The 20,254-nt window shown below is 39.7% G+C and overlaps 1 protein-coding gene across 4 annotated transcripts in view; it reads right to left on the reverse strand.

The window, feature by feature from the left end:
* Styk1 (serine/threonine/tyrosine kinase 1) overlaps positions 1-20,254 on the reverse strand; it is a 51,331-nt gene that overhangs the window by 8,078 nt on the left and 22,999 nt on the right. For 3 of the 4 annotated variants that reach the window (XM_041641465.1, XM_041641483.1, XM_041641474.1), the window contains exons 3-11: positions 16,088-16,244; positions 15,672-15,806; positions 14,131-14,397; positions 13,052-13,233; positions 9,946-10,029; positions 7,334-7,548; positions 4,845-4,885; positions 4,114-4,210; positions 609-3,194 (exon numbers count right to left, since the gene is read on the reverse strand). In XM_041641465.1, coding sequence (XP_041497399.1) covers positions 2,990-3,194; positions 4,114-4,210; positions 4,845-4,885; positions 7,334-7,548; positions 9,946-10,029; positions 13,052-13,233; positions 14,131-14,397; positions 15,672-15,806; positions 16,088-16,151 — 1,290 coding nt within the window. In that variant the 5' untranslated portion in view covers positions 16,152-16,244 and the 3' untranslated portion in view covers positions 609-2,989. Of the gene's footprint in view, positions 1-608; positions 3,195-4,113; positions 4,211-4,844; positions 4,886-7,333; positions 7,549-9,945; positions 10,030-13,051; positions 13,234-14,130; positions 14,398-15,671; positions 15,807-16,087; positions 16,245-20,254 lie in introns of those variants that run through there. The other variant, XR_005973377.1, reaches the window with a different exon arrangement.

Consider the following 20,254-nt stretch of genomic DNA (forward strand, 5'->3'; position numbering starts at 1 on the left):
ATACACCATAACTTTTAATTTACTTTCAAACAAGAATATTCTACTAAAGATAATAGACTACCCTCTGACCTTCTGTTTTTGTGTCTATGTGTCTGACTTATTTCACTGAGTATAAGATGAGAAAGCATTCCATAAATTGTTATAGTAAAAATGAGAAAATTTTATTAATTTACACTAATAATTTTACTATTCTTATTTTTTTCTTCATTTAATATGGTGAAGTGGAACTGGAGAGAGATAGGTCAGTGGCAAAGGTTACATACAAAGGACCTGAGTTTGGTTCCCAGCACATATGACAGACAACTCACAACCACCAGCAACTCCAGCTCAGGGAATCCAACACAGCCTTCTGGCCTTCCTGGCCACCTATATCCATAGGCACAAACTCAAGAAAAGAAACAGTAAGCCATGCTCCATTTCGTTATGTGTCTCCTCCCCCTTAAACACATATGCTACAACCCTGTAAACATCTTTTCAGTTTCTCACCTGTGTATTGCTTTATCTGGTTATGATTATGGTTTTGTTTTTCATAGGTACATGTTTATATATGTAGTCATTGTATGGCAAATTTGTCAAGTGTGTGCCACAAAACATTTGGAGGTCACAGGACATCTTTAGGTGTTCATCTCTGCCTTCCATCTTGCTTAGGTTGACCTCTGGCTCTTTTGTGGTTGACAAAAGAGTATACCACATAGCTGGCCTGCAAGCTTGTGGGGAGTCCTGTCTTCATTACCATCTTGTCGGTGGCATGATAGGATTACAGATGTGTGCTCCCACATCAACTTTTTACATGGATTCTGGGGATCCAAATTACATTCTTCAAATTTTCACGGCAAGCACTTTATCCACTGAACCATCTCCACAGCACCACATTGGTTTTTCTTACCTCAAAGTTGTCATTCAAATCCCACTCCTAGATACTTCTCACTCTTTCTATGACCTGACCCGTCCCTAAGGTATCCATTTAAATACCATGTATTCAGAGAAGTCTTCACTCATCACTGCCTTCTACTATCCCATGGGTTTCACTTATAACATTTAACATAAGTTTTTAATTAGCAGGTGGCCACACATAAATACATCCGGTCTGATTTTATTCAGAGCTTCCAGTTTCTTTATCCAACTCACTTCCCACTGTCTGGCACAGAAAGCCTTAACACTCAACATTTTTAAATATTTAAATAAGGAAATACTTTATAAAATGGCTCAAATTAACATCTGGGAGGCAAAAATTGGATTTCATCCATTTTCTCTCTCCAGCACACTTAAATCCTGACTACTTACTGTTGTATTTAGCTGAGTCACTATGACTACGTCAAGATCTCAGTTGATTGAGTGATGCCAGTTTTCAGCTGCCAGCCATCTTTTCTATGATAGCTCTCCTCATCCTTCTAAAGGTAGCAGGGTATTCTTGCAAAGTCACAGGTCAGTGTGTAAACAGAATTTGTCCTCACTGTAATTCTTACAGTGTTTCGCAATCATAGGAGACTACTGTCATCGGCCAAAACCTCACACAAACATGATGGCTCAAGACCAGTGTAGGTCACTTCCCTGTGTCTGTAAGTTCCTAGGTTCAGTTCTCAATGTTAGAAAACAAACAATACATGATGACAGTTAATGTTAATGGCTGTCCTGCTCGTACAACACCACCATCTTTTAGACATTTGCTGCCCTGTGTTATCACAGGCCAGGGCTCTCTTCAAGGCCGCAGTGGATGTTATATTGTTAAACATAATGGAAAAAATGTTCTAAGTTGTGGGAGGGGACTAATATTTATTGAACACATATTATATGCCACATATTATACAAATACATAGTCTCCTGGACCCTCACACCATCCTGTGAGGTAGATAGTCTTCTCATTTTACGCATAAAGAATCTCTTTTTGGATAATATAGGTTTTTATTTTTCTATTAAAATTGATTCCACCTATTTTCTACTTCCTATTGTAAAGATTTTGCAGCTATACACTAGAAAAGTCTACTTCTAGTCAAGAAATAGTAATTTAATGAGTTGTTTCACAGTGTTTCAATGAATGATTGAATCAAAACTACCACCCATCCCTATCAGGTTGCTTCTTCTTTGGATCTCCTAATCCACCTGGGTTGCTGAGTCTTTTTGCTTGGTTTCCTTGTTTCCTACTAATCACACAAACACAAACACACATGCACACGAGCACACACAAACACACATGCACACGAGCACATGCCCCACTCACCCACACATTTCATCACTAGTTCTAACTTTGGTTCTTTAGAATTATTCTCCGTAGTCTAACAGGAGTAGCAAGCAAATACAATGTTCTTAATCATGAAATGACTCCTGCTTCTAATTAAATGTAATATCAAACAGGATCAACCTGTCTCAGAATTCAATAAAAGTTCAATCTATAGTCAAGAAAAAACTCAGTATTATTTGTTACAGTTCTCCAATGCTTCATGAAGGGAATAAGACTGAATAACTTTTATGTCCCCTCTATGTAGAAGAGACAAGATCTCTTCTCAAAGGAGATTGTGATTTACCTTACACTTCACAGGAAAAAAAAAAAACTTGAATTTTCTTTCTCATGAATTCCTATGTTGGGTTCCTGTTCATTCATGCCATCTGATTTATTCATACTCTGTAATAGTTTAGATTTAAAAAAGAACTTTTTAGTAGTAAACTAGCCTGGGGTGGGTGGAGCCAGCCCTTTTGCCCTATTCCCCAACAGTCATTGCAGATTTTAAAAACTTTCTTTGGAATGACACTGTCTACCACTTGTACCCAGGCACTAGGGACTGGGAAGCAGACAGATAGTCTTAGCTCAAGAGTACATGGTGTGTAGAGGTAGAGCCTTGTCCAGCAGCATTTCATATTTCTAGGAAAATATATAGGGAAAAATGTGGAGTCCATGTCCTTTTTCTCCCTTTGGGGCCCATAGGAAGTACCTTCTCTCTCTTCTTGAAGGAACTTATTCCAAGTACATATAGTTTCTTGTCTGGGGGCGTCTTCAAAGGACACTGTAGCTGTAGGAAAGGTTCTCTGCACGGATGCCAGCCACATCTGCATACAGTTCAGGCACCACTAACTCCGGCACTTGCAACACAGCCTTGTCATTTGCAGATCTAGAGGCAGCTTCTAGGCGTAAGCACAGCTCTGCAGGTAACGGGCGGCTGTCCTCACTCCAGTGCCAACAGCATTTCATGATGCTGTACCTGAGATGGGAACAACAGAGACAACTGTGAAAGGAACATAGTTCCTCTTCAACAACCAAATAAAAACTGTTCTTTCTGCCCTGTCCCCCATTCTATTTCCAGAGACTGGTACTCTACCATTCTCTTTAGATCAAGTCTCTCAGCATGGTTTTCCTTTTTATATACTAGAATGCTGGAGACGTTTCAGACTATAAAGTGACAGAAGAGCTCTGCCTTCTCCACCATGCAGTGCAAGGATAACAGAGCTATGAGTAAATTGTCAGTTCCCCTCTATGGTGTGATGGGTGGAGCTTTTAATCATTTCGTTTACCTTCTCATCAGCGTGGTAGGTTCTTTTAAGGCCAGGCACTTTGTCTGAAGGCCTTTTGTGAAAGCAAAAATTAGCGTCCTCAGCGATTGCCTCAAAATTGTAAGAATGTGTGTAATGTATATATAATGTATACATATGTGTATGTCACAAATGCATATGTGATAAATATACATATATAACATATTTATAGCTTGAGCCTGAACTGCCCCCTTCAGGCCCATGTTTTAAGTGTGATTCCCCACTAGGGGAAGTATTTGGAAGTTACAGCCTCCTGATTCCAGCCTTTGTTCACTGTCTGCTGGTCCACAAGCATGTGAACAAGCTGTCTATGTGCTGCCACAACCACAGACTGAGCATCTCTGCCCTACCTTCCCCACTGTAATGAAATTGAGACAAGGTCAAGCTTTCCTCCTGAAGCAGCTTCTCTTGGGTACTTTGACACAATTAGAAAAGTGGCTGATAAGTTGTTGAGCAGAACTGCTTTATTTAAGACTGTGCATTAGCATAGAAGGACAATGATCATCCAAGGCACACAGAAAAAGGTGTAGTGATTAAGGACCAAACCATTATTTCAAATGACAGAAGCTCAAGCCTAGAAGAGCCACTTACATGGCATGTGTGCAGCTGCTGGGTCTCTTCATGATTTTCCCTCTCTGGAGATACTGTAGAATGTTGCTGGGAGGGACTTCAGGGTATGGTGGTGCCCCTGTCAATACAAAAAACATGAGACCAGCAAGAAACCTTCTAAATATGAAGTGAAAATAACTCCAGTATCCATTGATCTGAGACAGCGGCATTTAAGCCATAACCATGGGAAAATACTGTGTACAGTATAGTTGCTTCCTGCAGATTATATAAGGATACAGTAAATTTCAGAAACGATGTTCTGGAGAAGAAAGGTAATATTAGAAGTTCTTTAGTTTTAATTAAGGAAAGTAATAAAACATGGCAAAACAGGAAATAAGACCTGCCTTCCACTCTTTATAACACAGAAGGAGCTACAGTTTCTAAATTGAATGGACAAATAAACTTGAAGAAAACGTTCTCACATTTATAGAAGGTTGCTGTGGGAATTAAACTTTAGTTTTGAACACATTCTATGGAGCTGGTATGGTTTGGGGGAAAAAAGGTAAAAGGGAAAGCTAAAGAAAATGAAGGGAGAGAGAGAGAGAGAGAGAGAACAAAATGAGTTGATATTTACATAGAATTTATTGGAAAGAGGCGCAGAGTCCATATCAGTCCAGTGCTATCTGGCCTGGCCTGAAAACACTTCCTTAAAGGTTCTAACATTCACCCTCCAAATGAGCAAGCTTGCCTGTTCCCCAGGAGGTCGTCCTTACCTAGAGTCACCATCTCATAAAGCAGGATCCCAAAAGACCAGCTGTAAAAGAAGCAAAGTCATCCATTTAATTTCTACCTTTATCTTTACTAAAGAAAGCTTAATTTAACATCAGCAAGGAAATGAAGGAGTCAAAGAGAGATGAAGTGTTTTAGAAAGAGGATAAGTCACAGAGTTTATTAATGAACATTCCTGCCCATGTCTCTCAGAATCTCTATCTTTAAGGGCTGAGTCTATATCCCTTCTTCATAATACGTGTTTGCTGTTGTTATTAGCATACGAGTGTGCAATCACAGATCCACTCACTGAAACAGAATGTCCCTTTTTATCTTTTTCATCTTTCCTTCCCTCTGTGCTCAAATTCTAGCCTTAATTAAATACAAAGCACACAGGGACTCTTCATTTAACCACTGCTTTCTCAGTAGATCTATTTATTCAAACATAGAGAAAGTACTAGTAAACTTTAGACATTTGGAAAGGGAATTTGGCTAATCGGTATGACTTTAGAGGCACATACTTCACTATTACTACCATCTTTAAATGAGTAACATTTTAAAGGTACAATTGCCCACAGTCTGTTGAAAAGCAGGTATAAGGGATACATCAGAGGAAGCATCCTAATGGACTCATCAAGCCGATGTTTCAATTCCCACTGCCTCTTGTGATATGGACACTAAGGAAGGCATTCTGCATCGAACTTTTGTGCCGAGCTGAGGTACATTATTTCCAAAGATCAATTTCAATTCTTTACAGTCCTGATTATACCAGTTGTGTATGTAATTATAGTTAAGCAATCATCTAAGTATCTAAGTGCTATAGATGCTACTGAAATATTTGCATAAGATATATCTTTAAAAATAAGTTGAATGTTTTAAAACGAGTCCATACGAGTATGCTGCTAAAAAGAAAATGAGCTGCAATAGTACTTCACATTTGTAATCCCAACACTTGAGAGACTAATGAAGGAGGGTCACTAGTTTAAGGACAGTCTGGCTACACCGGGAGACTTGTTTAATACAAAACAAAACAAAAATGAGGCAGGAATGGTGATGATGCCGTTAACTGCAGCACATGGGATTCAGAGGCAGTCAGATTTCTGTGGGCTCAAACTCGGTAGTTTTTACATAAAAAGTTTCAGGATATCCAGAGATATATAGAAAGGCCCTGTCTCAACTCCAGCCCCACCCCAAATAAAAAAAATTAAGTGAATAACATATTACAAAATTGTACTGATGAGTCAAGTAAAAAATGAGATGGGGAACCTGGTCAGTAGTGGTGCATGCCTTTAATTCCAGAACTTGGGAGGCAGAAGCAGGTTAAGCTCTGTAAGTTCAAGACCAGCCCAGTCTACAGAGTTATATTTAAGACAACCAAGCCTACACAAAAAAAAAAAAGCACTGGGGCTGGAGAGATAGCTCAGTGGTTAAGAGCATTGCCTGCTCTTCCAAAGGTCCTGAGTTCAATTCCCGGCAACCACATGGTGGCTCACAACCATCTGTAACGAGGTCTGGTGCCCTCTTCTGGCATGCAGACATACACACAGACAGAATATTGTATACATAATAAATTAATAAATATTAAAAAAAGCACTGTCTCAATTAATTAATTAATTAAATGAGAAGAGGAAATAAAAGTCTCAGGTTGTTTTACAAATATTTTCAGGTCTCTTATTATATGTACTAAGAACCATCTCAAAGTGGCATCCAGCCATGAGTCATGATTGCAACTATTCAGACAAGAAATAAAGCTTATATCTGTGCATTGTGGCATGCATGTGTGACCCTGCATTTCAGAAGTAAATACAAAGAATTGTGGCTTAAGTGCTGCTTTTGCATGTTCAAGACCCATCACAAAATGTATATTTTTCTCCTTAAAAGTTCTGATAAATAAATATGCATGTATGTTTTTCACTTAATAAGTGATTTGGGAGTGAAGACATAGCTCAGTGACTAAGAGCACTTATTGCTTCTGCAGAGGACCTGGGGTCAGTTCCTAGTATACATGTGTTGGCTCACAGCCTTCTATAACTCCAGTTATGTGGATCTGACACTTTCTTCTGGCTACCAAGAACTCTAATACATACATGGTGCACATAAACTCATGCAGGCACATGCACATAAATAACTTAATATTTTTAAAAGAAGTGACTTGAAATGTGTATAAATATTTTACTTCAAATTCTTCATTTCCTGACTCATAAGTGTAACCATACCCTAAAGGTTAAAGCAAGGCTGCTAAGGTAAGTCCTCCAACATTGATTTGAGTAATATTTTCACTTTTTTCTTTCCTATTAAAATCTGCTAATGTAATTCACAAGAACTACCAGGAAAAGCATTTTTAAATAGATTGAAAGCAGATGGCAAACATTTTTGCTTGACAGTGTTTGATTTCAAGTAGAGATCTGATTTGCAGACATAAGTGACTGCATGTGCAATCACATTCTGGGGGAAGCACAAGACCTCAAAGAGAAAAAAGAAAGCAGGAACATACACATCTCCTCTGATGCTTGCAGGTTTCAGGAGAAGACGTTCTGGAGCGAGCCACTTGAGAGGGATGGTGCTGGTGCGCGCAGAGGAAATGGCCCCTTGGGTGTGGACTTCATAAGCCAGGCCCAAATGGCAGAGTTTGACAGTCAGGTCACTTTGGATCAGGATGTTCCTGGCAGCAACATCCCCATGAAACAGATTCTTATCCTGCAGGAATTCCTATCAGCATATGATCAAAGGCAATCAGCATTCTGAAGGTCATAGTTCACAAATAAGACAGTCTTGGGTGGCCTTCAAAAGATAAGAAACTTCTCTGCTCCAAACACTCACATTAATCAATGAGATCATTTCTAAAGCAGGATAAGGGATTAGATTTTTTCACCTTATGATTATGGATTACCAAACTCAGTGAATGATCCGAACGGCACTAACACAGGAATTTAACTTCAGTGCTCAGGATGGATCCTGTTGCATCACGTGTTCTATGTGAGCACTCTGCAACTGTGCTACATACCTACTCCTAACACTGGACTCTGAAAGCATAATCGCATGCTCTGTGTCAACCCTAGCCCCTCTTGATTGTTCTTTCCCTTCAGATGGTACTCAGTTCAATTCTGGAACGTATATACAAGGTTCAAATTATCTCATTCTGTCTTTCCAACTAGATGATGTTGGAAAACCCAAAGGAACACAGAAAGTCACAGACTCATCCGGTGATTGTTGACAGAAAACTAGTCTCTTAACTCATACCAATCCACTAATAGTTCTTAAGTCAGGCTCCAGATGAAAATTCTCTGAGAACTTGTAAAAACAAACTTTAAGACTTTTAACACAGACTTACTAAGTCACCATCTAGAAAGAGAAAGGGAGTGACTTGTAGTACAAGGGAACAAAGGATTCTGGTGTGGTTAGAAAAGCAGGTGAAAATCAGTGTGGCTGGTGATGTGTGCTGGATCTGCTCCTTTTGCCTGAAGCCACTCAAGCTGTGTGTGACTGAAAGGCCAGAAACCTGGGGTTCCGACTACCAAACACAGAAAAAGGAAATTTAGAGGGTGAAAGTGTTAGGGTTCAGTCACTGATGAAGAAGACCACGACTAGCAGTTTTATGTCTCTTGGAAATTTTTAGAACCAAGAAATTAAATAGGAGGAGCAAAATTAAGGAATGTATAAGAAAATTATCCTATAATAAGAAAAATTGAAGAATGTATAAAATTTAAGGTCATTACAAGATAACAGCAAAACATATAGCCTTGCCTCCTGACAGGTAACACAGATGCTTAATGGATGCATCAGTTTGATTGGCGCACCCCCCTAGGATTGATACCTCTGAATTTACGATTCGGGAGGCAATGCAGGATAAAGCTCACAACTTAGCAGCACTGTGACTAGAGATAACTGCTGTGTGGTGGCCTCTCTCCTCAGCCTGCGGGAGTTCCAACCAGAACTACTTCTCTTTCCTCCCTTCACTTCCTTTTTACTCCATTTTTCCTAATTTCATTTAAATATCTGATGGGCCAGGCATGCAGCTCTTGCTGTGCAAGATGCCATGAGTTCAATTCCCCATGCTATCACCGCTACAAAGAGTACTGATCCATTTCACACATTGTGGTAGCAAAATTCAACAAAACATAAAATCATAGTTTCACAGAGCCTTGATTTTTATATATAAAATATCCGTTTAAAATACATCCAAATAATTTCACACATATAGTTATATAAACTTCCTGAATAATTTTGATAACGGTAATTTTTTTCTGAAGCCCTAAATTCTTTAAACCTCTTTAAGTTGATTTAAAAATAAAAGAACAGTTGGCCTTTTCTGTTCTTTCCTTTCTCTTCCCCTTGTTCCTTATTTTCTCAAGTTTATTATATACATATATACATATGTAGATGTATATATTTCATATCACATATATTATCAAAGCAAGTCTCCAACCAAACACAATCTGAGCTAGTCTGCCTTATTTTGGGGGTATAAATCTGTATCTTTCTTCACCCTTTCACCTACCTGCTTTCTCCCCTAGATCTCTTCCATCTTGCTTCCCTTGTTTCCTCTTTGACATGTATATGGGTTCAGATATCAAATTAATCTTGATCTTGATTAAGCTTTTAAAACTTAAGCTAAGTAAACTTTCACATTCTTCTAGTTCACTGTATCAATCCTAAATTGGCTGTCTTCTGCCTTGAATGTCTTATACTGAGCTGTATTTCCTAAATAATGTCATCAATAAAAGACTGAAAAACAAACTATCAGTGAATAGACTTCACCTAGCTTTATTTTGTAAGGGAAGCCCCAGCCAATCACCTTGTTTGTAGGGCGGGTACCCCTTAGGCAAATGTTTACCTATAAATCTGGCAGGTGTGATCCCCGCCTTCCCTTTTGTTTCCTGCTCTTTGCTGGAACCCTGGTTTTGTAAGCTCTCCCCTTATTAAAACTGAATATATTATATTAAGCTAGCCTGGTTAATTCTGTTTGTCGTTCGTTTACGCCTCATCATTATTTAACTATCTTAAATATATATACCCCATTTATAATTATGTAGGAAATACAGCATAAATACTAGGCTGCTAAGAAACTGATAAGAAACCATTAGTGACCATTTAAGCTGGTCTTACCAGGGCCAGAAGAACCTGCTTTCCGATGTGATATATTTGTTTTTCTGTGAGGTCATAGAGCAGGCCATCCATGGTCATCACATCCTAAAGAGATAGAGGAAAGGAAAACATTATATAAAAGTGACTTAAGTATATTTTCTTTTTTAAATTATAGTAAAGAAACTCTGAAATGCAGATATGAAAGCTATGGACAGGGATTAAGAATCAGAGAGGGCTGGAGAGATGGCCTGAGGGTAAATGTGCATGTCACCAAGCCTGATGTCCTGAGTTCTATCCCAGGCTACACGTGGTGGAGGCACAGAATTGACTCCCACAAATTATCCTTCTACTTCTATGTGATCCCACCCCCACAGGGAGAAGAAAGAAATGTAAAAAAAACAAACAAAAAAAAAACTAAGGTGTATTTATGTTTTTTCTATATGTGTGAATGTTTGCTTGCATGTATGTATATGCACCACATGCATTTCTGGTGTCCTTGGAGACAAGAAAATAGCATCTGACTCCCAAGAACTAGAGTTAAACATAAGTGTGACCCTCCATATAAATGTTGGGAACTGAATGAACGCTGATCCTCTGCAAGAGCAGGAGGTACTCTTAGTTGCTGAGCCATCTCTCTAAAATACACACACACACACACACACACACACACACACACACACATATATATATATATATATATATATATATATATATATATATATAATCGAGAGACAAACATTAGGTATGTTCACATATGTAGAATAACAGGGTCCCCTAAACAGCAGAAATGAAAAAAAAAAAAGAAAAGCAGATGAACAACAGGCAAAAAACAGGGATTAAACTCTTCACTGAATGATTAACACAGCTATGCAGAAGGCCTACATGTGCTGGTTCCCCTGTTAAAACTTGGTGTTCAAAAGTGAAGAAAACATAGTTTTTCAAAAAGAAAAAGCTCAAAATGCAAACAAAAAGTTGAGAAAATTCACCATGTGCAGTTTCCCATCTGAGCCTGATAGCTGCTGCCTTCAAGATTTTCTGAATGCCAGACCTGAGAACTAAAATCAGGGAACTCTAAATAAATAAATGGCTGCATGTGGTAAGTGCCACAAGGGAAATGTGCAGCATCTCCTAGGCCATGGGTTGGTAGGAGGAAGACGAGAGCCACCTCAAGGTTAGAGGTAGATGGGAAGATGAAGGATTTGTGGATATAAACTGCCTGAAGAGGTGCTCCGTGTAGTAAGAAAAGCAGATGCAAACGATCTGAAGTAGAGAAGATGGCCGCTCTGAAGAGTGGGAAGTTGCTTGGTGGTGAGAGCAAAGAAGTGGCAGAAGGATAATATCGTGAAGGGTTTAAATTGACAGGGTCTATGTTCTTGTATTCACACCATAGGGTGAAAGACTTCATTCAACAGGTGCCTTTACCACACATTTCCAGTTGTGTGATGATCAGCCTCTGAGGGCTAAATTAGTCTGGAACTGGCTCATAAGCAAGTGAGAAACCAGGGTTTCTTCAACTCTTCAGGGAGGAACATTTAGAGAACGAAGGATATTATTATTACTATTTTAATTTTTAATAACTTTTTACTTTTTGAGATTATAATATAATTCCATTATTTGTCCATTCCCTTACCTCCCTCTAAACCTTCCCATGTTTACCTCACTCATTTAAATTCATAGCCTCTTTTTCTTTAATTGTTACAATTGTGAATATATGTACGTATGTATGTATATTCATATATATATATATAAATACAGCCTGTTCAGTCTGTATGTAACTTGAATGTGTATGTTTTCAGGGCTGATCATTTGGTATTGAATAATCAATTGTTATGTTCTTCCACTGGAATCTAGAAACTTCTGAGCTATTTCTCTTTAAAGATTTGACACACAAACACTTATTGCTGAGCTTCTCCCTTGTCTTCTCTAGTATACTAGGGTGCTTTCATGGAATGAAAAGTACACTTAGCAGGAACAACAGAGTAACTATTATTACTGAGAGTGGTACATCATTCTGTCATTATCATTTTTAGCAGCTACCAGTTTGATTGCTTCTTTAGTACCAATTGCTATTATGTCTTTAACATTTTATGATTATTTATAAAACTCAGATCATAATTAACATTCCAGTATAGACATGATGGCACATGTTTTTAGTCCCAACACTTGAAAGACAGAGACAGGCAGATTTCTGTGAATTCAATACCAGTCTAGTCAATATAGCAAGTTCCTGGACAGCCAAGGCTACACAGAGAAACTCTGTCTCAAATAATGGCAAAAAAAAAACAAACAAAAAAACAAAAACAAAACACTTTGCCAAAGTCAAAGTTAGGCAGTGGAGACAAGTCTTTAAACATATTTTGCCCAACAAGATAGTAATCAGCCACAAATGTCTATTTCAACTCACAGTGCATAAAATTGTCCAAAATAAAAAGTTCATTTTCTGCTTCCCCTGCTACATGTCAAGTGTTTAATATCATTTGTGGTTAACTGTGCACATAACAGATATGAGATTTTTATTTTTTTAGTCTTGGTCTCATGTGGCTGGGAGTGGCTTCAAATGGATGTATAGTCGTGAATGATCTTGAACTCAAGACCTTTCCCAGAGCTGGAATATGGGTATATGCTACCATATACAGTTGTACATTGTGTTGGTGATCAAACCCTTGCTGTAGGAATTCCTACAGCCAGTAACCTTTAAGTTACCCACCCACTTGGGCATGGCCTCTTAAACTATATATGCCACTGTAAAGCACGCATCTAGCCTTTTTTCCGGCTGTGGGATTTGGTTGCTGTTCCCCATTCGAGCAGAGGACTGTGATCTGTTAGTCTATCCCTAAACAAATAACCTTTTTTTATACTCAATTCTGAACTAGTGTGATATTTCTGTTTTAGCATCGGTCTTCAAATCCTGGGCTTTTCGCTAGACAAACATTGTGCCAACTGGGCCATATCCATAGCCCTTAGCTAAAATTGTTTTACACTTACACAATCATAGTTCCATTCAAGCATGGTAATTGCTTCACTCTTATATTGTCTGCATATTTTGTCATTCGTGGTGTTAATTGATGCATGAAAAAACTAATTAATCAAAGCTTTGATCTACTAGTGCAGCTTCCCTACTGCTCACCTTACGGCAGGTCCAGAGAAAGCTGAGCAGGTCCCCTGGGACCACATCTTCCAGCACCATGTAAAGTGGCAGCCTTTCTGTGCAGCATCCTTCCAGTTGTACCAGGTTCTTGTGTTTTCCCAGGTACTGATAGAATTGGATTCTCCCTATGAAATCCTGGGCCTCCTGGAGTCCAACGGGTTCTATGAAAAACAGAAGAACTGGGTCAGTGAATAGTCAAGTGCAGCTGACACATAGGGTGCAAGAAGCAAAGGACATGTGTGCAGGTGATATTGTTCAAGGCCCCTATGGAAGAGGGACCAAATGTAGAAGTGCAGTCAGAAAGGGGGCAGAAGAGGGACCATGTAGAAGAGAGTAATACTCAGTCAATTATCCTTTAACAGAAATAATAGAGAGTCAAGGGTCTCAGACCTTGATAGGTTTTTGACTTTCTGAATAGACAAGTGTTCTATTATGTCTATTATGTCACTGTCTGGGCTTTTTGATGGATGTTTTTGCTTATTTTTAGCCCTTCCTTGTTTTCTGTTCTATGTATCCAGAGAGAAAGAGAGAGGGGAGAGGAGAGAATGATACACAATATCAAGGAAGGGTATAAGGACCAAAAAGATGGTGAAAGTCGGTGACTGATGACATGGAAGCCTGATGATTTTTCAGTCACTGGAATCCACAATGGAAGGGGAGAAGCAACAACTGAAAGTTAACCTCTGACCTCACACTTGTGTGGCACACACCTGTACTCACACATACATGCCATGCACACATGCGCACACACAGAGAGACATGCTAATAATAAATTAATTAATTTTAAAAGAAAAGGTATCAAACAGTAAAGAAAAGTTTTTAAAAAAATCCCATAACCCTAGGCCAAGTAGCAACTACTATGGAAATGTCTACTTTACAGACTTCCATAGGCAAGCGTAAGGCAGAAATCTAAAGATCCAGGAAGAACAACTCTGCAACCAGTTTCCCTTATACACAATAAGTATATCTTCTGACACATATCTTAAAGTTTGCAGTTGCTGTTAATATTTACAGGTACAGGCTCACCATAGAAAGAGAAGGGAATCTTCATACTTTACCTGCTAAAACCTTGAGGACAACACTCTTTGGCATAGGGTTGTCCCTGGTGATCATCATGGCGTGATAGAGGGTCCCACAGCTGCCACTGCGGATCTTCTCCATAATGTCTGAGAGCTGTTCTCTGGGTATCTGCAGCTTAGCCAGGGGCAGTGTGGCTGCTCGTAGAAAGCTCTCCACAGAGGTCTCCTTAAGAGGCAGGAGCACTTTTTCTCCTTGTCCTGCCACCTCCTGGCTTAGGTCCCTAGATGCAGGTGCAGAGGCAGTACCTAGAACAAAGAGACAAAGTTCAAAACCTGTTCCCTGCCCTGGGGACACCAGAAAATCAGACTTAACAAATTGGTCAGTCAGATTTCTCAATGAATAACACAGGAACATCTTCTGATGCTTCTCCGTGAATGAATACCAACACTAAGCTTCTACAACAGTAACAATAATTCCATTATGTGTAGAAAAACTAACAATGAAGCCCTGGAAACTGGTCATGTTTCTTTTTTATCATCCTGGGATTATCTTCAGTGTTCGCATGAATGTAGTGCAGAAGCAGGACAGTTCTGAAAAGGAATCCACAGCACAGGTACCAAAAGGTGGTAGCCACTGCCTTAAGTCAGTCACATGACTTCCAGAATTGAAGGAGACTTCTAGATAGATACTCAGCCATCAGCTGTAGCTTTTCTTTTTTTTCAGGTTGCCCTCAAACGTGAAATTATTCTATATTTCCATGATTCTTAGTTGAAAGGTCTTCTGAGACTATCTCTCATCCATAACTACTTTTCCAGTTGACTAAGAAAGCTTCCTTCTTAAATTTCTAATCATTTGTTATCAGTTCAGTAAGAATGGCTATATACCATATACTGTCTGTGAATTGAGGTTAGGCATAGTTCATAACCACCTAAGATTAGTTTCTAATCATAGGATATATAACAATAAGAATGTTTGAGGCAGCATGTTATCAGGGAAAATAACAAAAGGAAATATGATTTTATCTACAGAAGTCAAAAAAGGCCTTTCATATTTGGTAATGCTTAATAAAGGCCTAGAAGTAATAATAGAGCAAACCATGTTAGTTAACTCTAGTGTTAACTAGAGTAGAAGGAACAAGATGTATGAAGGCACCAAGAGAAAAATGCATGTGGGTATTTAAGGGGCAGCAAGGAAGGCAGTACAGATGGAAGACAAGTGGGATGACTCTCTGGAGAGATATGGGAGAGGCAGAGAGTCTAGATCATATAAGGTCATGGGAAGAATCTTGTTATTTTCCATTCTCTGAAATATAACAAGCTTTTGGAGGGTGCTAAGCCATATGAATTGAGAGACCAAACAAGGCATTCATGAATTATTTTGTGTTGTCAAGGGGGAACTAGACCATTAAAAAGTTAGAAGCAGTTATAGAGAAAACCTCTGGGAATGCAATCTGTGAGTGGCTTGGGTTTGTAATTCATAAGATCTTGCTATGGATTAGACCTATGAAAACCTTGGCCTATGACTTTCTTAAAATCAATCTTCCCTGAGCCTATGCCTAGCTCCATGGTTTGAGTCTTACCCCGGGTTCCAGGGTGCTGCCTTTGGGATCTCTGTCCTCTAATAAAAAGCCACAGGATGATGGCAAGAAGGATGAGGAAGCCGCCAACCAGGAGAGCTGGAACGATGATTACTTCATACTGATGCTCCTGGACAACTGTGTAAGCCATAGAAAGAAAGAGAAGTAAGAGGCATGCAAGTTCCCCTACCCACCGTGTCCCAATGTTCCTGTATCCCCTCATTCCCTCATTGCCCGTGGAGGGAACCCTGCACCAATGAGGGTCATTTCTTCTGTCCTGATCTGATTGGCATGTATCCTTCAGCACAAAAAATGATATCTGCTAGAAATGAAAGCATCCCTCCTCTAGAACCATCCAGAACTCAGTCTCTATTATTTTAGCGTCAGATCACACAGGCAGTTGTGGTCTTTGCTCTTACCACACAGCTTATCACTGAGGCTGCACTCCAACAGCACCCGGTTTAGGCGCCCTTTCTCTCCCATCGCCACAGGGCCAGCCTCCTATGCTAGACCCACAGAGTGTGCACAGAGCACAGCGACAGTGATGCGTTGTACCCAAGGACTGTATGTGTTAATCTATAAAAAAAAGAGCACATGTATAAATTTTAAGTACACCTATGAATCTCTAGTTAATAAGCACACAGTGCCCTCTCTGAGCCACCTACTTCTTTCTGCTCTTTTATTTGGAATTCGGGCTGAAGGAACATTCTTTTTCTCTGGAAGCATTTTTCTTTCTCTCTTATACAGAATTCTGGCCTTAATTTCTTCATTTCATTGTTACTGAAATTATTTTAAAGGCATCCTAGAGTTCTGTGACTTCATGCTGAAATAGGGAGCCATAGCATCATCCTGACCATTGGTAGAATATATACCCCCACTACAGCCCCATTACATGCTAAATTCCTTTCAGCTGCATGTCACATTTTTTACACATATCATATCACTCTACCTTTACCCAGACAATGAATGAATATTTGACAAATGTCAAAGAGATTCATGTTTTTGCTTGCCTCTTTTGAGACACCTGCACCTTCAGAACAAGTAAGTAGACAGCGTTTATCAATGAAAACTATTTCATTTCTCATATCTCAAAGTTTGTGTGGACCTCCTCTACACCCACCAGATACAGTCAAACAAAGCCACATTCTAATCAGGTAGGTCATAGACTACAGAAATTGTCACTATAGAAAGAGCCACCTTTATTTTTTCTCGATCCTTTAAGAAAGAAAATGCATCTATACATAAATATGTTCCAAATATGAGCTGAGGAGTTGACTCAGTATTTAAAGTGCTAACTGTGAGTGCCTGAGGACCTGAGTTTGGATCTCATGCATCTGAAATCCCAGCATTCCTTGATGAGAGGCAGAGAAAGGAGAGTCCCTAAGGCTTGCAGGCCAGCTAACCTGGTACACACTGCAGGAAAAATAACAAGCAGAACCTAGAAGCAAAGCCTGATACGAGAGGATGTCTTCCACACTAATGTGGAGGCCTGTGGGTGCTCACACACAAAGATACAATCATAACATAAAATGATATAGCATGAAAATATTCCCCACTCCAGTTACCAATTTTCCAAATAAATTAGTTACTTGTTTCTTGTAGGACATTCTTTTTATTATTAATATAGTTTGTCCTTTAAAATTTTCATATAAGTATATAAAACATTCTGTTCTCTCCCACAATACAACACACGCACACACACACACACACACACACCCATGCATGCACACACAAACCTTCTTATTTTCCTACTGCCCCTGCCAGCACCCTATCTTCCTTATGAATCTTGGTCCTCCATTCACTAGTTTATTGTTTTGTTGTTGTCGTTGTTGTTGTTGTTGTTCCTCATGGGGTTTAACCAGGGCTATCTGTCTGACCCTGAGTCACCAGTGGGTACATACATGATTAAATGCTATGCTTCCCACTCTGCTAAATATTTTCACTGACAATAAATCAGTAGTGAGTGGTAGGGCCCAAGGAGCACCTTCTCCTTCCATAGCTGACCGTCGGGAGCATCTGACTGTGTGGACCAAGTCTAGTGCTCATAGACTCAGCAGTTATGACTGAGTGGGTCTTTGTCTAACCACCTTCAACAACTTCATATCACCCGCACATCTTTTTTTTTTTTTTTTTTGGTTTTTCGAGACAGGGTTTCTCTGTGGCTTTGGAGCCTGTCCTGGAACTAGCTCTGTAGACCAGGCTGGTCTCGAACTCACAGAGATCCACCTGCCTCTGCCTCCCGAGTGCTGGGATTAAAGGCGTGCGCCACCATCGCCCGGCCCACCCGCACATCTTTTAAGTGACATCTCCAGACCTGTTTCTTTCTGAAGAGAAGCGATAGTTCCTACCCTTCTATAGCAATCTAGCCTATACCCATGCTCGGAGATGTGGTGGCTCTGGAGTCGGTGCAGACTACTGCTTTAATTCTGACTAGTCTGAAACAGAATACACTGATTTTCCTGCTAAGTAATCTCGGGTAGTCTCATTTTGTAGTGATTTGATAAAAACAAAACCAGAAGTGCAGCTGACGTGGTGTGATGCTAAAATGTCTGTTACCCATCCCAGATCTCCTATAGTTACACACTGAGTTTTAGTATTGATGCTAATGATCAAAGAATTACTTATTGAAGGCCAGAATCTCTGCCCCAAAAACTTAAGCAAAGACATCTCAAAGCTCCAGCCTCATGCCTTTTCACTTTTTACTGTTCTATGAGTACAAGTTGTGAATCACAATTAACAACTCAGAAAGGAGACAGGTGTGTGGCCTGCTAAGTGGGGTGGGAAGGTGGTGAAAAGTGGCATACACTGGAGAGAAATTGACCAGGAATTCCAGCACTGGGGAGCCAAGGATAGGAGGATCTCTTGAGTTTGAGACGACCCTGGTCTACATAATGAGTTTGAGGACAGTCAGGAGTGCATAAAGAGACCCAGTCTCAAAATATAAAAATTAAAAGCCCACACACACGAATAAAGAGAGTCAAGAGGGAGGAGGAAAGAAAGAGAGAGAATTTCTGTCTGAGTTTGTACACAGCAAGGAATCTATGAAGCCAGTGAACAATTAAGACAGTAAAGACTACCTTATGGAGGTGGTGAACCAAACAAGCAAAAAGAAAATAGTTCAGAAAGCTTCCACCCTTCCAAGACCATAGGCCAGGATCAAGGGAGTACAGCAGGGTGGGGCAAAGGAAAAGGCCCTGAAAAACCAACCCTGAGCTGAGCTGGTTGCTCAGAGCCTGTCTGAAAAGGTCTCAAGACCATAAGCATTTTTGTTTAACTTTCCTCTTGCTTCCCTTTCAGGACCTTATCAGATGTAAGTAATTATTTTTGTTCAGGGAGCAGCCAGTTGAGCGAGTTTGGCTCTCTGGGGAGTAGGTGCTAGGAACACAATCTCTCTACACAGTACAAATGGAAAAAAAAAAAAGTCACTCAGCTCAGACTGTGAGCTCTGCCCAAAAGCCAAACTACACGCCCAGTAGCACACAAGGAAGTAACCTGAAGTTGTTGTGCACAGACCCCATGCTGAACTGGCTATGGCCAAACACACCTTCTCTCAGTGACCCAAATCTACTACCCTTCTTCTGCTACCTGGCCATACGGAACGTCCACTTTAAGATACCGTATGACCTTCACTTAGACTTCCTAAGCCAAGTTCTCAGCCTGGCTTCTCCTTATCTCTGGTAATTTAAGGAAACTAGGATTATTCATACCGAGCAAGGCAATGAAACTGGCCCTAAAGTGAGAAGGCAGATCCCTTCTGTGAAACTGTTTCTAAGATATCATACAGGCTGGGGGAATACTTGCGAGGAAAGGTATTTGCTGTGCTAGCCTGACAATCTAAGTTCAATCCCTAGGATCCACATGGTGGACGTGAGAACTCCCAAAATTTGGCCCCTGACTTCCACACAGGCACCATGGCAAATGTTTGAGTGTGTATCCATATCCATGCACACAGAAACATACATAAACACACAGAGTAAAAAAACATGTTGAAAAAGAAAGAAAAAAGATAGATAATTGTACAATAACTTCCAATGGTTACAGTTTGCCAAAAGACATGTGGCACATAACAAAAAATCTATAATTTTTAAAAAATTGCACACCAGGCATACTTACTAGGCATACCCAGATAGCCATAATTAAAAACCTTGACACACAAAACCCTATCTCCCTCCAAGTTTATATATCAGAAGATACTCACATTTGCTTGTCACGGCAAGCGAATTTGCTATAACACTTTCTGCCTGAAATTCGTAAGTGATTAGCAAATGATTTTGTCTATTGGTCTGTATCACACTGAGAAAGGGCATGCTTTGATGTCCGATCCTCTAGGATGGATGGTTCTTCTCAAAGCTTAATCTGCCTCTTCTAGAAGAATCCTATAGCCAACATTTATACTTACAAAATATAATAATATAATACTTATAAAATATAAAATATAATACATATTTATAACAACACTATATTAATATTTAGAGAATTTTCTTTTTCTTTTTTTGGTTTTTCGAGACAGGGTTTCTCCGTGGTTTTGGAGCCTGTCCTGGAACTAGCTCTTGTAGACCAGGCTGGTCTCGAACTCACAGAGATCA

This window comes from Microtus oregoni, unplaced genomic scaffold (genome assembly GCF_018167655.1).
Source record: "Microtus oregoni isolate MIOR12 unplaced genomic scaffold, Mior012 000002F_ref0000024, whole genome shotgun sequence".
Classification (NCBI taxonomy): Eukaryota; Metazoa; Chordata; class Mammalia; order Rodentia; family Cricetidae; genus Microtus; species Microtus oregoni.